Raw genomic sequence first — 15,189 nt, forward strand, 5'->3', positions numbered from 1 at the left:
CGTTTTTACAAGTTACAAAATAACTTAAATCTGTTCTCTGTCTGTTTTATAAATACGATAATATGCTCTATAAATATGTTTGCTTAAAGATATTTCTAAAAGATTAATATGGTTTCAATATTCAGTTACAACATAATCACGTTTTCAAATGCAAATTTTCACTTTAACGAGAGTAGAAACCATATTGTATCCAGAAGTATCGAAGATAAAATTGTGAATATTTTTGAAAAGCCTTGAACATTAATGCATCAGTTAAGTAGTTTCATCGCCTTATATACTTTCTTCGCTAACTTCTTACTACGGAAAGACTGTTCGCCGCAGGCCATCTCGCGGTACAATGGCGGTACTAACTGTCCCAGCGTAAAGCACTCGCGAGAAACTCACTTTAAATACTTGACAAATAATTGCCGTGCATTTAGACGGATTTATTTAAATAGTAAACTTTTTCAACAATTTATAAAAAAGACCTAAAATATTAAACATAAATTAAAATGCAAAATAAATCTATTGAATTTCTAAACAAAATAATGAAGATTGACATCAAAAAGTATTTATTAAATATTAATATTGGAAATAATTATTTATAATATAAACGAGTTTCTTAAAATTATGAATTTTTATATTAAAAATTTAAAAAAACACGAATTTAGAAGATTCAAATGTATTAAAAAGAGGTAGTTTTAAATTCATTAGATAATTCTAAAATATTTGTTGAATGCTTTCTGTAACATATTTTATAGACACTATTTTAACAAACATTTAAAATAAACAGAAATAATATAAAAATAGAATGTTAAAATTGTTAAAATATTAGAAATATTAATTGCAATATAGTCTAAGGATATTATTTTTGATAACTTCAAAGATTCGAAGCTTTGAATCCCTAAAAAGTTTAAATGTCTTCAAAATTTCGAGAAATATATTTGTGTGATTGCCAAATTCATTCAGAGAATATTAAAAATATTGCAAATAAGAAGAATTAACTGATATATGCTTAACAAATGCTTAAAAAATGTGCATTTATTCCTGAAGTACAATTTTGAAGTATTATACACGAAATATTATATATTTATAATAATATAAAAGAATTTTAAATAAAAGGACAAACAGTTTTTATTGAAACATAAAGTGAGTTTTTGGAAATATTTCCCGTATTCTAAAATCTCACCTATTTATATTTATTTTCAATATGCTGTTATTGTTTCAAATATATATTTTATTATTTAAAAAGTCAGTATTATAATTTATATTCTAACTTATTTAGAAAATATATTGATTGAATTTTAGCTTTTAAAAAGATTTTTCTTATATTTTTATATTTATTTTTTTCTAATTTTTATCAGAATTATTTCGCTTAGTAGACAAAGAGCGAGATAAAAAAGACCACCATCTCAGTTACAAATGCCGCTTATTAATTGAAGTATTCTATCTTTTTCTTGAGCAAAATTATATTGTGTTTCGTTTAGTTTATCATGTGACCTTATTATATTGCACGTTTGTTTTCGTTGTCATTCGCCGATTCTCAACAGAGAAAGTTTGTTTGTAAAGATGACTGAAAAATAAACTTGTACACAAAAAAAATTAATCATAAAAGATATTCAGAAAGGTTCTTCACAAAGAAAAGTAACAGCTAAATTTGAAGTAAGCAAGACCCAAATGCAAAAACTATGAAAAAAATTACTGGAGTTTGGTTCAGTCGTGGAGAGTATCGTATAGAAAGAGGAAGAAATCGAATGACCACTGATCATGACGACTCTCATATTGTACGAGAAATTTTTAAAAAATTCATGTTTAATGATACGAAACATTCAAGAGAATCTCCAGGTAAATATTGTTGTGTGCCTCGAGCACAGGGGTCGCGTCGAATTTGGGATGGGAATCCGTGGGCGTCAGGATTGTCCGGTCCGGGGTGAAGAATATTGTAGTTTTTCTTGTTAATACAATTATTTTATTTCAACTTGCTTTACACTTTTATTTTGTTTCCTGTATCCGTTAGAGTACTCGCGCTCGCGTCGTATCCTCGAATGGTTTAGGATTACGGTCGTTCGGCGACGTTCCACAACTTAGAATATTCGGCGGTTCGCATTACACATTATTCGATTTTTGATTTGCGACTTCTGCGAGCGCGTCTACTGTTCGGTTTTATAGCCGGATTTTGGAATCTTTTGATTGGAGGGAGTGCCTGGTAACAGGCCCTCTTGGTCAAAGTCCTGGATGCAAGCGAAGGAAATTCGAAGTCTCCTTCGCTTCGCTTGCATTTTTGTAACTTTTAGATTTCGCGCGTGTCTCGCTGCGTATGCGGTTTTTTCGCGGTCAACGCGTTGTCAAGCGGATGTAATTTAAGTAGTTATAGCTATTTAGGGCTATAGCAATTTAGATGATTTATTTTCTATAATGATACAAATGTATAATTAATATTTAATTTCAAAATGTTTATAATATATAATAATAATAATAAAATAAATTCACTAAAATATATATATAAATATATTTATTATTTCTCTAAATATTCTCCAAAAATTCTCTAATATATCTCTAAATAAATATGAATAATTATGTAATTAAACTTGAACGTATGCATATGTAGAATCATTATATATTTTCATAAAATATTTATATATACATATATACATATATATTGTTACGTCCTCAAGATGGCACGGCGATATCTCGCGACTCTCGTTCTCACTCTCACACCCTCACTCGCGCCCGTAATGAAAATATTCTCTTAGACAACGAAAGAACTTTAATAACAGATAAGAACAGTATAACACAATAACAAATAAACGTAAAGCAATATATGCATTGACCGAAACCGGAATTAGCCGTCAGAGGATACGTCCTCCCGGAACGACAGCTCAGAACCAAATCATGGCGCTCAAAAACAGCTGCTCGCTCGTTGTCAGTACACAGCTTCCCTCGCGACGTAAAGATGACATGCAAACGAAACCCAGGGACGTGACTATATATATAATAAAATAAATTATTTTGTAGACAATTATATTATTTTATTGCGGGCCACGCGTGTCCTGACAGCGATGCACGCGATCATTTGCGCATGATCGAATGATTTAGTCTTCGCGACGACAAGTCGATATCGAGTGACGACAGAGTCTACAAGGATCAGCCGATACAATAATAGCTGTTCTCTGTTTACGCGAGTTCTCCTTGACCTATTTATCGCGGCCTATATCCTGTACATTTATTTCTGGCTATCTCGTATTAAATCGACGTATTATATTAAATCCTGACTTATTTTACTTTTGCTAAATCCTGACTTGCGTTTTCCTATTATTAATTTATTGCATTGATTCGGAAGTGAATATTTAATCTCGGCCCACAAATATCAGAAGTGGGATATTCGAAATCGTGGGATATTCGATCGGATCCTGGAGTGCACGTTCACGAGGTGACTTTCAGGTACTGCAAACTAATTGTGAGACTCGCGTTGCAAGGAGCTTGACGCGTGTGACCGTGAAATTGTTTGACGACGGTGCGCGGACTATTTTTTTGACGTGTACCGGCTTTGTGATCCGGACTATAATATTAATTACCTTGATTGTCGCGGATTGTAACGGCAGAATTTGGTTGTCGCGAATTGTTAACGACAAAATTTGAATTGTTTTGGCTTTGTGTTATTTTAACATTGAGACAATATTCTGGAAATGTTTATAACGTGTGACCTTGTTGACGGATAATATTGTGTCTCCGTTGTTGTTATATCAGGTGAACAACGACTTTTCGTGACTTGTAAAATTTTTTTTTAACGAATTGCTATTGTCGAGAAGATGGATCGGGCGCCTCAAGACAAATTGTGAATGACATAACGGTTGTGAACCTGAAGGAGATTGCGCGACAGGTCGGCGTGTCCACGAGCGGAGCAAAGGTGGAATTGGTGGCGCGAATATTGTCCGTCGGCGAGGATAAGTGGCGAAGCGCATATGAACATCTTGTTGGCGAGGACTTGACGCAAAATTTATCGGCGAATTCGGAGGCGAGTACATCGAGGGAGCGAGTGTGTTCCGATGGTGTAGTGGCGTCGTATTCAAGGGAGATTGCAGCGGCTCCGGATAATTTTGTGTTGCCGCCGGAATTAATGGCGAGGGAGCTGGAGATTTTGAGGCGAGAAAAGGCTCTTCTGGAGCGAGAACTGGATCTCGTCCGTCGAGAGGCAAGCATGACACCGAGTGTCGAGAGCGGTACCAGCGATCGTACCATCGATTCGAGACTCAACATACGAGTCATCAGTGATTTGTTGAGTGAATTCCGAGGCAACTGTGACAATTTCGAGGCGTGGAAGAAACAAGTCGAACTTCTACGTGAGACATATTAATTGGATGAAAATTCGACGAGGATACTGATTAGTCTGAGACTGAAAAATAAAGCTCTAAGCTGGTTTCACTCGAGACCAGAACATCTACAATTGAGTGCGACAGAATTGTTGTCGGGAATGTCACGTATATTTGACAATCGCCCCAGCAGGCTGACGTTGAGGCGAGATTTCGAGAAGCGCAAGTGGCGGAGCGGCGAGGCGTTTGCGGAATATTACCACGAGAAGGTGGTTCTTGCCAACAGAGTTTCTATTAACGAAGAAGAACTCATTGATTGCTTGATTGACGGAGTGCCGGATATTCGAATGCAGAACCAGGCGCGGATGCTGCGCTTTACGTCGGCGGCAGATTTATTGGACGCCTTTAAGAAGCTGTCGTTGGATGGCGGGGCGAAGGGCAGCGGAGAGCGAGCCGCGAAGGGGCAGCGGTCAGCACCAGAATCACCGCGTGAAGGAGTGTTAACAGCAAAGGTTGTCCGCTGTTACAATTGCGGAGCGGCCGGACATATTTCGAGGGATTGCAAGGAAGAACAGGGGCGTGCGAAGGGCTCCTGCTTTGGATGCGGCAGCCGGGAGCATCGCGTGAAGGAGTGTCCGAAATCGCGGCCGGAGAATACAACGAGCGTAATTGAGACGACCCTGAGCGATCCGTATTTGGTAAATCTTGCGTATGGAATTGCGGATGAGTCCGATAATAAATGGAAATATTCTTTGAGAGCGATGATAGATTCGGGATCTCCGATTAGTTTAATCAAGAGCAATTTCGTGCCTGCGCATGTTTGTATGCCGGTTATTAAAAAACAGTCTTTTTACGGTATCTACGGAATTAAAATAGAGATCCTTGGATTTTTGAAAAGGTTGTCGCGATTAATGATATCGAATTGAAAATAAACTTTTTCGTTGTACCGGATACCGCGATAGCTTGCGCAGCTCTGCTTGGAAGAGATTATATTTCGTCGCCGTTAATTGAAGTAACATTGGGGGAAAAATTTAGTGTTTCAAAGGTAAATTTACAGTCGGATAACTCGGACTTTTCGAGGACAAAAGAACGCGCTGAAGAATTGTATGAAAGCGAGCACGTTACCAAAACACAAATTGTGAGTCCTCGAAAGGAGAGTGAAACGACGATTAATATGACGCACGATCGGCCTATTAGTTTGAAACCGCAAAGACTTTTATTTGACGATAGAGACAAGTTGAGACAAATTGCAAATAAATTGTTACCGGAGCAAATAATAAAACCGAGCGATTTCCTATACGCTTTCCCAATTGTATTGGTGCGTAAAAGAGACAGTGAACCGCAATTGTACATCGATTATCGCGAATTAGATAAAGTAATTGTAAAGGATAATTTTCCAACCCCTCCGATTGACGACCATTTGGATAGATTGTGCGCAAAATTTTATTGTTCTAGACTTGGTTTGCGAAACGTGTTTTGTTGTGTCGGAGTTGCCGACAGATTGGCGAAGTATATGTCCTTTGTAACACCCTTAGGTCGATTTGAGGAGGAGGAATTACGTTATGGATGAAGGAGTAAAGAAAGAGACAGGTGAAGTGATGGAGCAACTGAGAGTGGAGTAACAAGGAGATAACAGAAGGAAGAAAGTTGTGGAGCAGCTGGTAGAAAGGAAGAGGAGACGTGATGTGGCAAAGGAGAGGTTGGAGAGGGGTCGGTATAGAGGAGAGGGCAAGAGAAAGTGACAGGACGAGAGAAAGGACAACGGAAGATGGCGCCACGGAGGACGAAGGTATCGATCGGTTCGGGTGGATCACGGCAGAGGCGGGCGATACCATGGGAGAAAGTGGAGAGAGGGCGCCACCGGGATCGATTGGAAGAACGATCAACACGTGCAGGATCGATGTCGCTAACAGATACGGCGAGAGGTTAGTAAGCCGGTAGCATATATTAGATGAAGGAATAAAGGAGATAGAAAGAGAAATTGGAAGCGGAGAGTTAGCAAGCGTGTGTAAGAAAAGGATGATGGAGGCAATAAAGAAGAAGGAAGGATTAAAGGAACTCAGGGAGATGAAGGAGTTGTTGATAAGGATTGCGGAGATACTGGAAGGAATGACAGGAAGGAGGTTAGACGTATCAAGAGAGAGGCAAGGAGGCATAGCTAATAAGATGATTTCAGGAAGTAAAGGAAGAGAGGAGAAAGGAAAGAAGGAAATGTTGGATGGAGCGGCCGGTTGGACGGAAGAGGAGAGGAAGGAGGAAAGACAGGGGAACGAGAAAGAAGAAGAAATACAGTCGCAGGTAGGAGAGGAAGGTAGCGGCAGAGCGTAAGAAGGAAGGTTACATGGTTGGGGCAGCAGGAGAGGAGGCGTCGGAAGAAAGTAAGGAAGAGAGTACAGAAGAGTTATGTATATAGACAAGGGGAGGAGAGGAATAGAGAGCGGATGGACATGCGAAAGGAAGATAAAGAAGAAGAGAAGGGGACAGACGAGAGACAGAGGGCAGAGAGGGGGGAGAAGAAAGAAAGGGGGAGAAGTGAGCGGGGAGTGGCAAAAGAAAGGAGGACAGGAAGAAGGAAGATAGGAAAGAGGAAGACCGGAAGATAATTGAAGAGGAGAGTGGAGGAAGGGAGGAAAGAGGGAAGGGGAAGGAAGAAAAAGAGGGGGGAAGAACAAGGCACAGGGCTGGTGAGAAGAGGTGAAAAAAGGAGCAGACGAAGAGAGGGGGAGCCAGAGGGGACAGAAGAGTGAAGGAGCTGGAAAAAGAAGAGGGCGGAAAAAGAATGGAGATATGGAAGAAGATAAAAGAGAGAGAAGAGAAGTGGGAAAGGGAGAAGGAAAGGAGGGAGAGATTAAGAAGGGAGAAGGAAGAGAGGGAGGACCAGAAGAGAAGAAGCAAGAGAAGAAGTAACTTGATTTGGAAAGGAGTGGATGGAGAGGACCAGGAAGAGAGGCGGATATTTGAAGAGGGAATTGTGGAACGAGTGCTAGGAAAGAAAGCAAAGAGAGAGAGAGAAAGAGAGAGAAAGCGTGTATTTATTATGAACGCTCTGGGACAACGTCCCCTCAAGCGCACTGTAAATCAAAAGTACAATTAAAATATAATTAAATATACAATTTGTTCTTTACATCTGAATGTGCTCTCGTATGTTTGTTAATACTAATAGTGAAATAGTATAATATGAAAACTTTAATAATATTGATAATTTATAATATATAATGATAGTATTTTAAAAATGTACAAGCATTAATGTAGTGTGTACGTGAGGCTCTGAATGTGGGATTTTAGTTAGCGAATGTCTATATAATTTATACGTATGGATTGAATTAATTTATGCGTTTAGATGAGGATTAGAGTGTCGGTGTAATTAGTGTCGGTGTTATTGGCGCACTCAGCTATGGGAGCCGCAAGAAAGCAGCTACAGTACATACGAGGGTGGTTTGAAAAGTCCGTGCAAAAATGAAAACTACTTAATTTTTCGGGATAAACTTTTTTTATTTTTCAACGTAGTCTCCTTTTAGGCTTATACACTTCGTCCAACGCTGCTCCAGTTTGTTGATCCCTTCCAAATAATAAGATTGGTCCAACTCTGCAAAATAGGCATTCGTTTCCGCAATCACCTCCTCGTTTGAATAAAATCTCTTTCCCCCAGCCATTTCTTCATATTGGGGAACAAGTAGTAGTCCGAGGGAGCCAAATCTGGAGAATAGGGGGGATGCGGAACGATGCGGAACGAGTTGGAACCTTAATTCCATCAATTTTGCGGCTACAACTACAGATGAGTGAGCTGGTACGTTGTCGTGATGGAAAAGGACTTTTTTGTGGGCCAATCGTGGACGTTTTTCTTGCAGCTCGGTTTTCAAACGGTCCAATAACGATGAATAATATGCACCTGTAATAGTTTTGCCCTTTTCCAAATAGTCGATGAGGATTATTCCTTGCGAATCCCAAAAGACAGTCGCCATAACTTTCCCGGCCGAAAGAACGGTCTTCGCCTTCTTTGGTGCAGACTCCCCGCTGGCAACCCATTGTTTGGACTGTTCCTTGGTCTCAGGCGTGTAGTGGTGTATCCATGTTTCGTCCACAGTGACGAAACGACGCTTAAAGTCCTGTGGATTCCGCTGAAATAGCTGCAAACCGTCTTTGGAACACCTCACACGATTTCGTTTGTTGTCAACTGTGAGCAATCGCGGCACCCATCTTGCAGATAGCTTTTTCATGCCCAAATGTTGATGCAAAATATTATGTACCCGTTCACTCGAGATGCCCACAGTACTAGCAATCTCGCGCACCTTCACTCTTCTATCATCCATCATCATATCATGGATTTTATCAATGATTTCTGGAGTAGTGACCTCAATAGGGCGTCCAGAACGTTCAGCGTCACTTGTGCTCATATGGCCACTCCGAAAATTTTGAAACCACTTATAAACTGTTCTAATCGAAGGTGCAGATTCACCATAATGTTTATCAAGCTTCTCCTTAGTCTTCTGAGGCGATTTGCCTTTCATAAAGTAATGTTTTATCAACGAAATTCTCTTTCATCCATTTTTTGGAAATCACTCGACTTTCTCGATTCAAACGAACGCCAAACACAGAGAAATAGACCGATCTGGCTGAAACTTGGTTGTGTTCTTCCAAGAGATGCTACTAACTAAAAATACGCACCAGTGGTGCCATCTCTCTGACTTTGCACGGACTTTTCAAACCATCCTCGTAGATCCCGGTGGCACTTAACAGATGTTCGTATAGTTTGTGTTTGAAGTCGTCCTTCGACGTCACACCTCGTATGTCCGGCATCAGATTATTCCATAGCTTGGAAGCACTAATATTGAAAGAGCGCGCCCAGGTCTCCGTTCTACACAAAGGCAGGGAGAGAAGTCCTTCAAGGGCGCTTGTAGCTCTCGATGTGTTAGCCGATTTGAAGGTAAAACTGTTGAATAGTAGGCTCGGCTGTTCAGTGCAGATTATGCTGAATAGTAAGCATCCTACAAAATATTTCCTTCTAGCATCGGTCTTGAGCCAGCGCAGCTCCCGATAGTATGGCGTTATATGCTCGTCTCGTCTAGTGTTAAATACAAATCTGATGCAGCCGTTTAGTGCCTTACATAGTTGCGTGTTGAGTTGGTCCGTTGTATCCGTGAATACAGCGCAGCAGAAATCCAGATGTGGTAGGGTAAGCGAATTTATCAATCGTATTTTTAGCTCCTTAGGCAACAGATGTTTAGATAGTTGTAGCTGATAAAGTTTGGTGCGTATATTCTTGACAACCTTTTCTACATATAAGTTCCAAGATAGAGTGCTTGAAATCATAACGCCAAGGTACTTGACACAGGTAGAGAGTTGTACTGCAGATCCACTTACACTGATCACAGGCAGTCAGTCAGGTTCAATTGCATTGATGTATCTGGCTGTACCGAAGATGATGGCTTGTGTCTTTGCAGAGTTCGACTTCAATCCATTTCGACTCGCCCAGCAGACAATGGATTTGATATCTTCATTAACTTCTCGAATACCATTATGTAGGTTAGATGGTTCACGATGTAAATAAATTTGCAGATCAGCAAAAAAATTATATTTGCAGTAGTGCAGAACTTTACAGATATCTGACACATATAATGTGAATAATAATGGATACAGATCCCTGGGGGACTCCGTCCTTAATATGCGCCAAAGATGAGGTTACGTCCTCTAACCAATCACGCACTGCTTGCGTCCTATCTGTCAGATAGAATGCCATCCAACGTAGTGCCACACTTGAAAGTACCGTTTCCTGCAGTTTTCCAATTAAGACCCCAGGGTGTATCCTATCAAAGGCCTTGGAAAAATCAAAGAAAATGGAGATAGTCACCTTCCTGCAATCTGCTGCCCGTCGCACATCATCCAGCATTCTGATTAGGCATGTCTGAATTGATGAATTGCGTCTATAGGCAAATTGGCACGGATCCAGCAAATTATTTTCCGTCAAATAATCGATTAATTGATCTGACACAATCCTCTCTAAAACCTTGGAAAGAAATGGTAAGATAGAGATTGGTCTGTAATGCTGAACTGAGGTCGGATGGTTGATTTTAGGAATTGGTGTGATGATTGCCGATTTCCAAATGACTGGTACGATTCCGTGCTTCAGCGAAAAATTAAAAATGTTCTCGATGACAGGCATGATGAAAGGCAAAGTCATGTTGATAAGTTTGGATGAAATTCCTGATTTTTGCTAAAGATCTTCGTATGATATTTGGTGTAGCATATCTAAAAAAGAATTTTCTATCATCGAAATTTCCACACGTGAGATGTGATATGTCCTGTGCTTCCATTGTCTCTTCAGCAGATGGTGAGCCTTTTTTTTTTTTTTGCGCTGGGGAAACCTTCATAGGTACCCATGCCTCCGGGATGAGTACATGGGTTATGTGGGATTGCTTGTTCCCATTAACCGAGCCATGAATGGTTCGGCTAGGGGGCCCAAGCCCTACCCACTATAACCCCAGCGGGTGTCCTTGCCCGCCCCCCCCGTCAAGCCGTCTCCGGGGAAACACCTCTCCCCTATGGGTGAGATGTCCCCCCGTCCGCTCAATATGCGGATCCTTCCGGGTTGTGATGAAAAGGGGACACCATCTCTTTGGTGGGAAGAACACTGCACGGCGCTGCTGCACCAGTCCTTTCCCACCAGTCACCACGGCTTCGGCCGTGGTGACGGGGGAGGATGTGGGTGCCGGTCGCCTGGGTGTCTGGGGTTGGGGCGGCGGGAAATCTCCCGTCGCTCGCGGCCTGGCATTCGGTGCGAAGCGGCGTCCCACAGTGGGGAAATCCTCTTTGGCGGGGCGAGCGGTGAGAGGGACGTGGTCCTTCTCACTGGCGCCTCATCCCAGGAGGACGGAGGACGGCGGGGAGATATGTCCGAAGATATTCGGGCATCCGGAAGCCTCCGGATCCGCCGTCCGGGCCTCACCCTCGAGCCACCCGGACGTATTCCGGGCTCGGGTCGGAGGGGGGGGCGATGGCTTAACGACCGGAGCATGGAGCCAAGGAAGTCCTCGGACTCCGGAGGCCCTTCCCCGGTTGGTCGCCGGGGCCGCTCGGACGTTTTCCGAGGCGGGGCCCGGCGAGAAGTATTTCCGGCCGGTCGGGACCGTTACCCTTTCCGAACCGACCGGCCGGAAAAGGCGCTAGTCCCTCCTAAAGCCATATGGCGGGAGGGACGTGCTGGCCGCCACGGCGGGTAAGGCTGGGCCGGGGAGCGGCGACCCAGCCCCAACCGTCCGTGGGGCCCCCCGGGTGGCGCCACCCTGCGGAGTGCCCCTGTTGTCGGAGGCAGGGGACCCCTGAAAGCCGTATGGTGAGTAGGGGGCTCGGAGTCCAGTGGTGGGGGTGCGCGTATTCCCCCCCCATCCTGTGACATAAGCCAGCTCCCTGGAGATACCCGGGGCCCGGCTAGGGGACGATGCCGGTCATGTTTCGGGTCGTCCCCTGGCCGGTGGGAGATATGCCGGCTGGCGGAGCTCCACAGGGACAGTGGGATAAATTAAAATGAAGATCTCACAAAACAAGATTACAGAGGAGGGAGGAGCGCGCAACACACACGGGCGGCCTCTGCATCACGCGCAGAGAAGAATAACAGTGCCTGCACTGTCAACGCTAGTACCTCGCAGAGAGTTGTACGCCAACCAGTAATAAATCTGGTACGCGTCGACTCAAACAACAGCCTCTCCTCAGCATATTCGAAGAGAGCTGCCAGCGAGGGAGGACTAAATAGGCTGGAGAGGCGTGTACGCCAAACCAGGGCAGATAGGTCCGCCGCGAGGAACAACATACTCGCGGAGAAGAGAGGAATTTCTAGGTCGGAGGCGAAGCTGGACCCATTAGGACACGACAGCGACGCCACCGTCCTCACGGATTTCTTCCCCGATATAGAAAGATCGCGGAAGACGTCGGTAAAGGAGGGAGAGGAGGAAGAAGGGCTTCCTTCCATCCCGGTAAAAAGGTGGCCGAGATGTCCCACTACTACCGGGGAGTGGGACAAGAAGAAAGAGAGAATGGCGAAGGAAGCCAAAGAGGAGGAGGAGAGGAGTGAGAGTAAGAGGGAAATCCTTGATCCTCTCATCGAGCCAGCTCTGTCAAAATCGTACAAGCTGTTCTTGGAGAGGATCAAGGACAAAGAGGACGACTTCGAGAATAGTCCAATCTCGAATTTGGAGGCGGTGGTGTCCGAGAGGACGACCAACTTATATAAGGTAGCCGTCAGCTCGGGCACCATGAAGAGTTCCTTGAGTAAAATGGCCAGGAACTCCGCCGCGGATATGTGCGCGGCGGCCACAATCCTGGCCATAAAAGCCCAGAATCCTAAGGATGTACCTCTGGACAAGCAGCTAGGGGAAATCCGCCGAGAGATGCAGCTGCTGAAAATGGAGAATCAGGAGCTGCGTCAAACGTTGGAGAGAAGAAAGAAAAGGTCGGAGAAAACAGATGGGAAAAGGGAAGAGGAGGTGGCAGAGATAGCCCCCCCCCCTCTTAGCAAACCACTCGGCGAGGAGAGAGTATCACTCGACAGGAAAAAGAAGAGGACCAGGGATTGGGTCAACGGGGCCTCGCTTCCACCAGAAGATGGGGAGGCCCCGTCGACCATGGAAACGGCAGATGAAATCTCACATCCACCCTTGAGTGGGGAGACCTCAACAGCCAAGGAGGAAGACAGGACAAGGGACGAGGAAATGGACGTTGATGTAGAGGGGGGAGAACTTGATCTTACTGAAAAGAACTTCCCCCCTCTCAAACCAAGTAAGGCCTCAACAAGGGAGGAAAGAGGAACCCTCCACATCGTCCAGGGTAGAACTGAATTAATAGTTCCCCCCGGAACGACCAGAAAAGAGGACGAGGACCGAGAAAGGGAGATCGCATTTATTGCGAAATTAGAGGGGATAGTAGAGCGCATCCTGGACCAAAGACTAGGAGCTCATATCCCCTCTTACAGAGAGAGGAAGGAGGCGGAGAAGGCGGCTAAGACGCAGCAGCAGCAACAACAGCAGCAGCAACGCCAACAGCCAAAAGTCATCCCGCACCCAACAAGCACCTAAAGCACCAGCTAAGGTGTCCCCGGTCAGCTGAAGCAGCGGGCAAGGGAGCCTCGACAAAACTCAAGGTAAAGAGCGTCGAGGTTCCCGACAAGAAAATAAAGGTTATGCCTGTCACGATCTTGAACCCCCCGCGCGACCAGCCACCACATGTACACCTATACAGGGTAAAGTGACTGGCGGAGGAGGAAAGGCAAGGGATCAGAGGTATCGAAACAGCAGCCTCCCAAAAATAAAACCACGCCTCTGCAACGAAGAAGGCTGTCCTGCAAAAAGGGGAACAACAGCAACCAACAACGTCTGCGGAGACGTGGACAGAAGTGGTCTCACGAAAGGCCAAGAAAGCCCAATTGGCGGGAAAAGAGGGCAAGGCGGCAGCAGCACCACCAGCAGCGGCTACAACCGCCAAGAAACCTCCTTCGAAGAAGAAAGAGAAGAGACAACAGCCAGCTAAACCAAGGAAAGAGCCACAGCTGGCTGCAGTCACTGTGACGTGCCCCCCAGGAAGGTACGAGGAGACCATCCAGGAGGCGCGTCAAAAGGTTAAACTTGATAGCCTCGGTATCTCCGGAGTCAAGATCCGGAGAGCTATTACCGGGGCTCTCATGTTCGAAGTGCCCGGCAAGGGCAGCCAAGGATTGGCCGACAAACTGGTCACAAGCCTGAGGCATGCCCTTGCCGGTAAAGAAGGGGTCCGGGTTCAAAGGCCCCAGAAGGACGCAGAGATAAGGATTCGGGGGCTCGATGAATCTATTGTAGCCCCCGAAATCTCAGAAGCAGTCGCCCGTGTGGGCGAGTGCGAGGAAGAGGAAATCCGCCTGGGGGAGATAAAAAAGACTCCAGGCGGAATGGGAGTGGTGTGGGTTCGCTGCCCTTTGAAGGCAGCAAACAAGATTATAAAGGAGGGCCAATTAAAAATCGGCTGGGGACTCGCGCGCGTAGAGTTACTAGACTCACGCCCCCTTCAGTGCTACAAATGCCGGAGGGTGGGCACGTGCGCGCGCGGTGCCCAAATAATGTTGATCGCAGCGGTAGATGTTACCGCTGCGGCCAAGAAGGACACACAGCAGTACGCTGTGCAGCGGAGGTAAAGTGCCCGGTGTGCAGCGACAGAGGACTGCCCGCGAACAATCGCGCGGGCGGCAAGTCGTACACACCGGTGCACAAAGGGAAGAAAGGGGTCCCACTCAACCGAGTGACCGGAAGTCCCTCTGCCCCTGCAACAGCCGCTCCCGCGACACAGAAGAAAAACGCGGAAAAGGCGACTGCCAACAAGAAGAAGAAGGAGAACGCGCCCGAGGAGACACCCCTCTCCACTGAAACTCCCACACAGGAGGAGCCCAAGGAAAGGAGGACTCCGCGGACGCGCTCGAAGAGAATGGAAGAGGAAGTGCTTCCCGCAGGCGGAAGTAAAAAACAGCGCCTGCGGGAAGACCTCAGAGAAGGAAACCCCGCCGCGATGGAGGTCGCGGCGGAGAAGGAGGCCATTAGGACAGAGCAAGATGCCCTGTAAAGTGTTGCAGGCCAATCTCAACCACGCGAGGGACGCCCAGGACCTCTTCGTCCATAATCTGGCGGAGAGAGACTGTGGCTTAGGTATCGTAGCCGAGCCGTACAGAGTACCCAAAAAGACAAATTGGGTGCAAAGTACGGACGGATTGGCTGCGATCACCCGAAGGTACGCGCCCACGTCTCCCCCACTTAGGTTCATACAAGCCGGGGAGGGACACGTGGTGGCCCAGTGGGGGTCCATCGTAGTAGTGGGCGTGTACCTCTCGCCCAGTCTAGATAAACAGACTTACGGCGAGAGGTTACGCGCCCTAGAGAGGCAGATCAAC

The 15,189-nt window shown here is 45.3% G+C and overlaps 1 protein-coding gene across 1 annotated transcript; it reads right to left on the reverse strand.

Moving 5' to 3' along the window:
* Window positions 1-8,936: 8,936 nt before the first annotated feature.
* LOC145938697 (uncharacterized) lies at window positions 8,937-9,599 on the reverse strand. Its single transcript, XM_083042460.1, has one exon. The coding sequence runs from the start codon at window positions 9,597-9,599 to the stop codon at window positions 8,937-8,939; it is 663 nt and encodes a 220-aa protein (XP_082898586.1).
* Between the last annotated feature and the right edge of the window lie 5,590 nt (window positions 9,600-15,189).

This window comes from Prenolepis imparis, unplaced genomic scaffold (genome assembly GCF_030444845.1).
Source record: "Prenolepis imparis isolate NDT839.2.m4 unplaced genomic scaffold, iyPreImpa1.0 SCAF_7, whole genome shotgun sequence".
Taxonomy (NCBI): domain Eukaryota; kingdom Metazoa; phylum Arthropoda; class Insecta; order Hymenoptera; family Formicidae; genus Prenolepis; species Prenolepis imparis.

Coding starts and splice junctions, on each gene's coding strand:
- LOC145938697 (XM_083042460.1), bottom strand. CDS start 9,599: ATGATTTCAAGCACTCTATCTTGGAACTTATATGTAGAAAAGGTTGTC.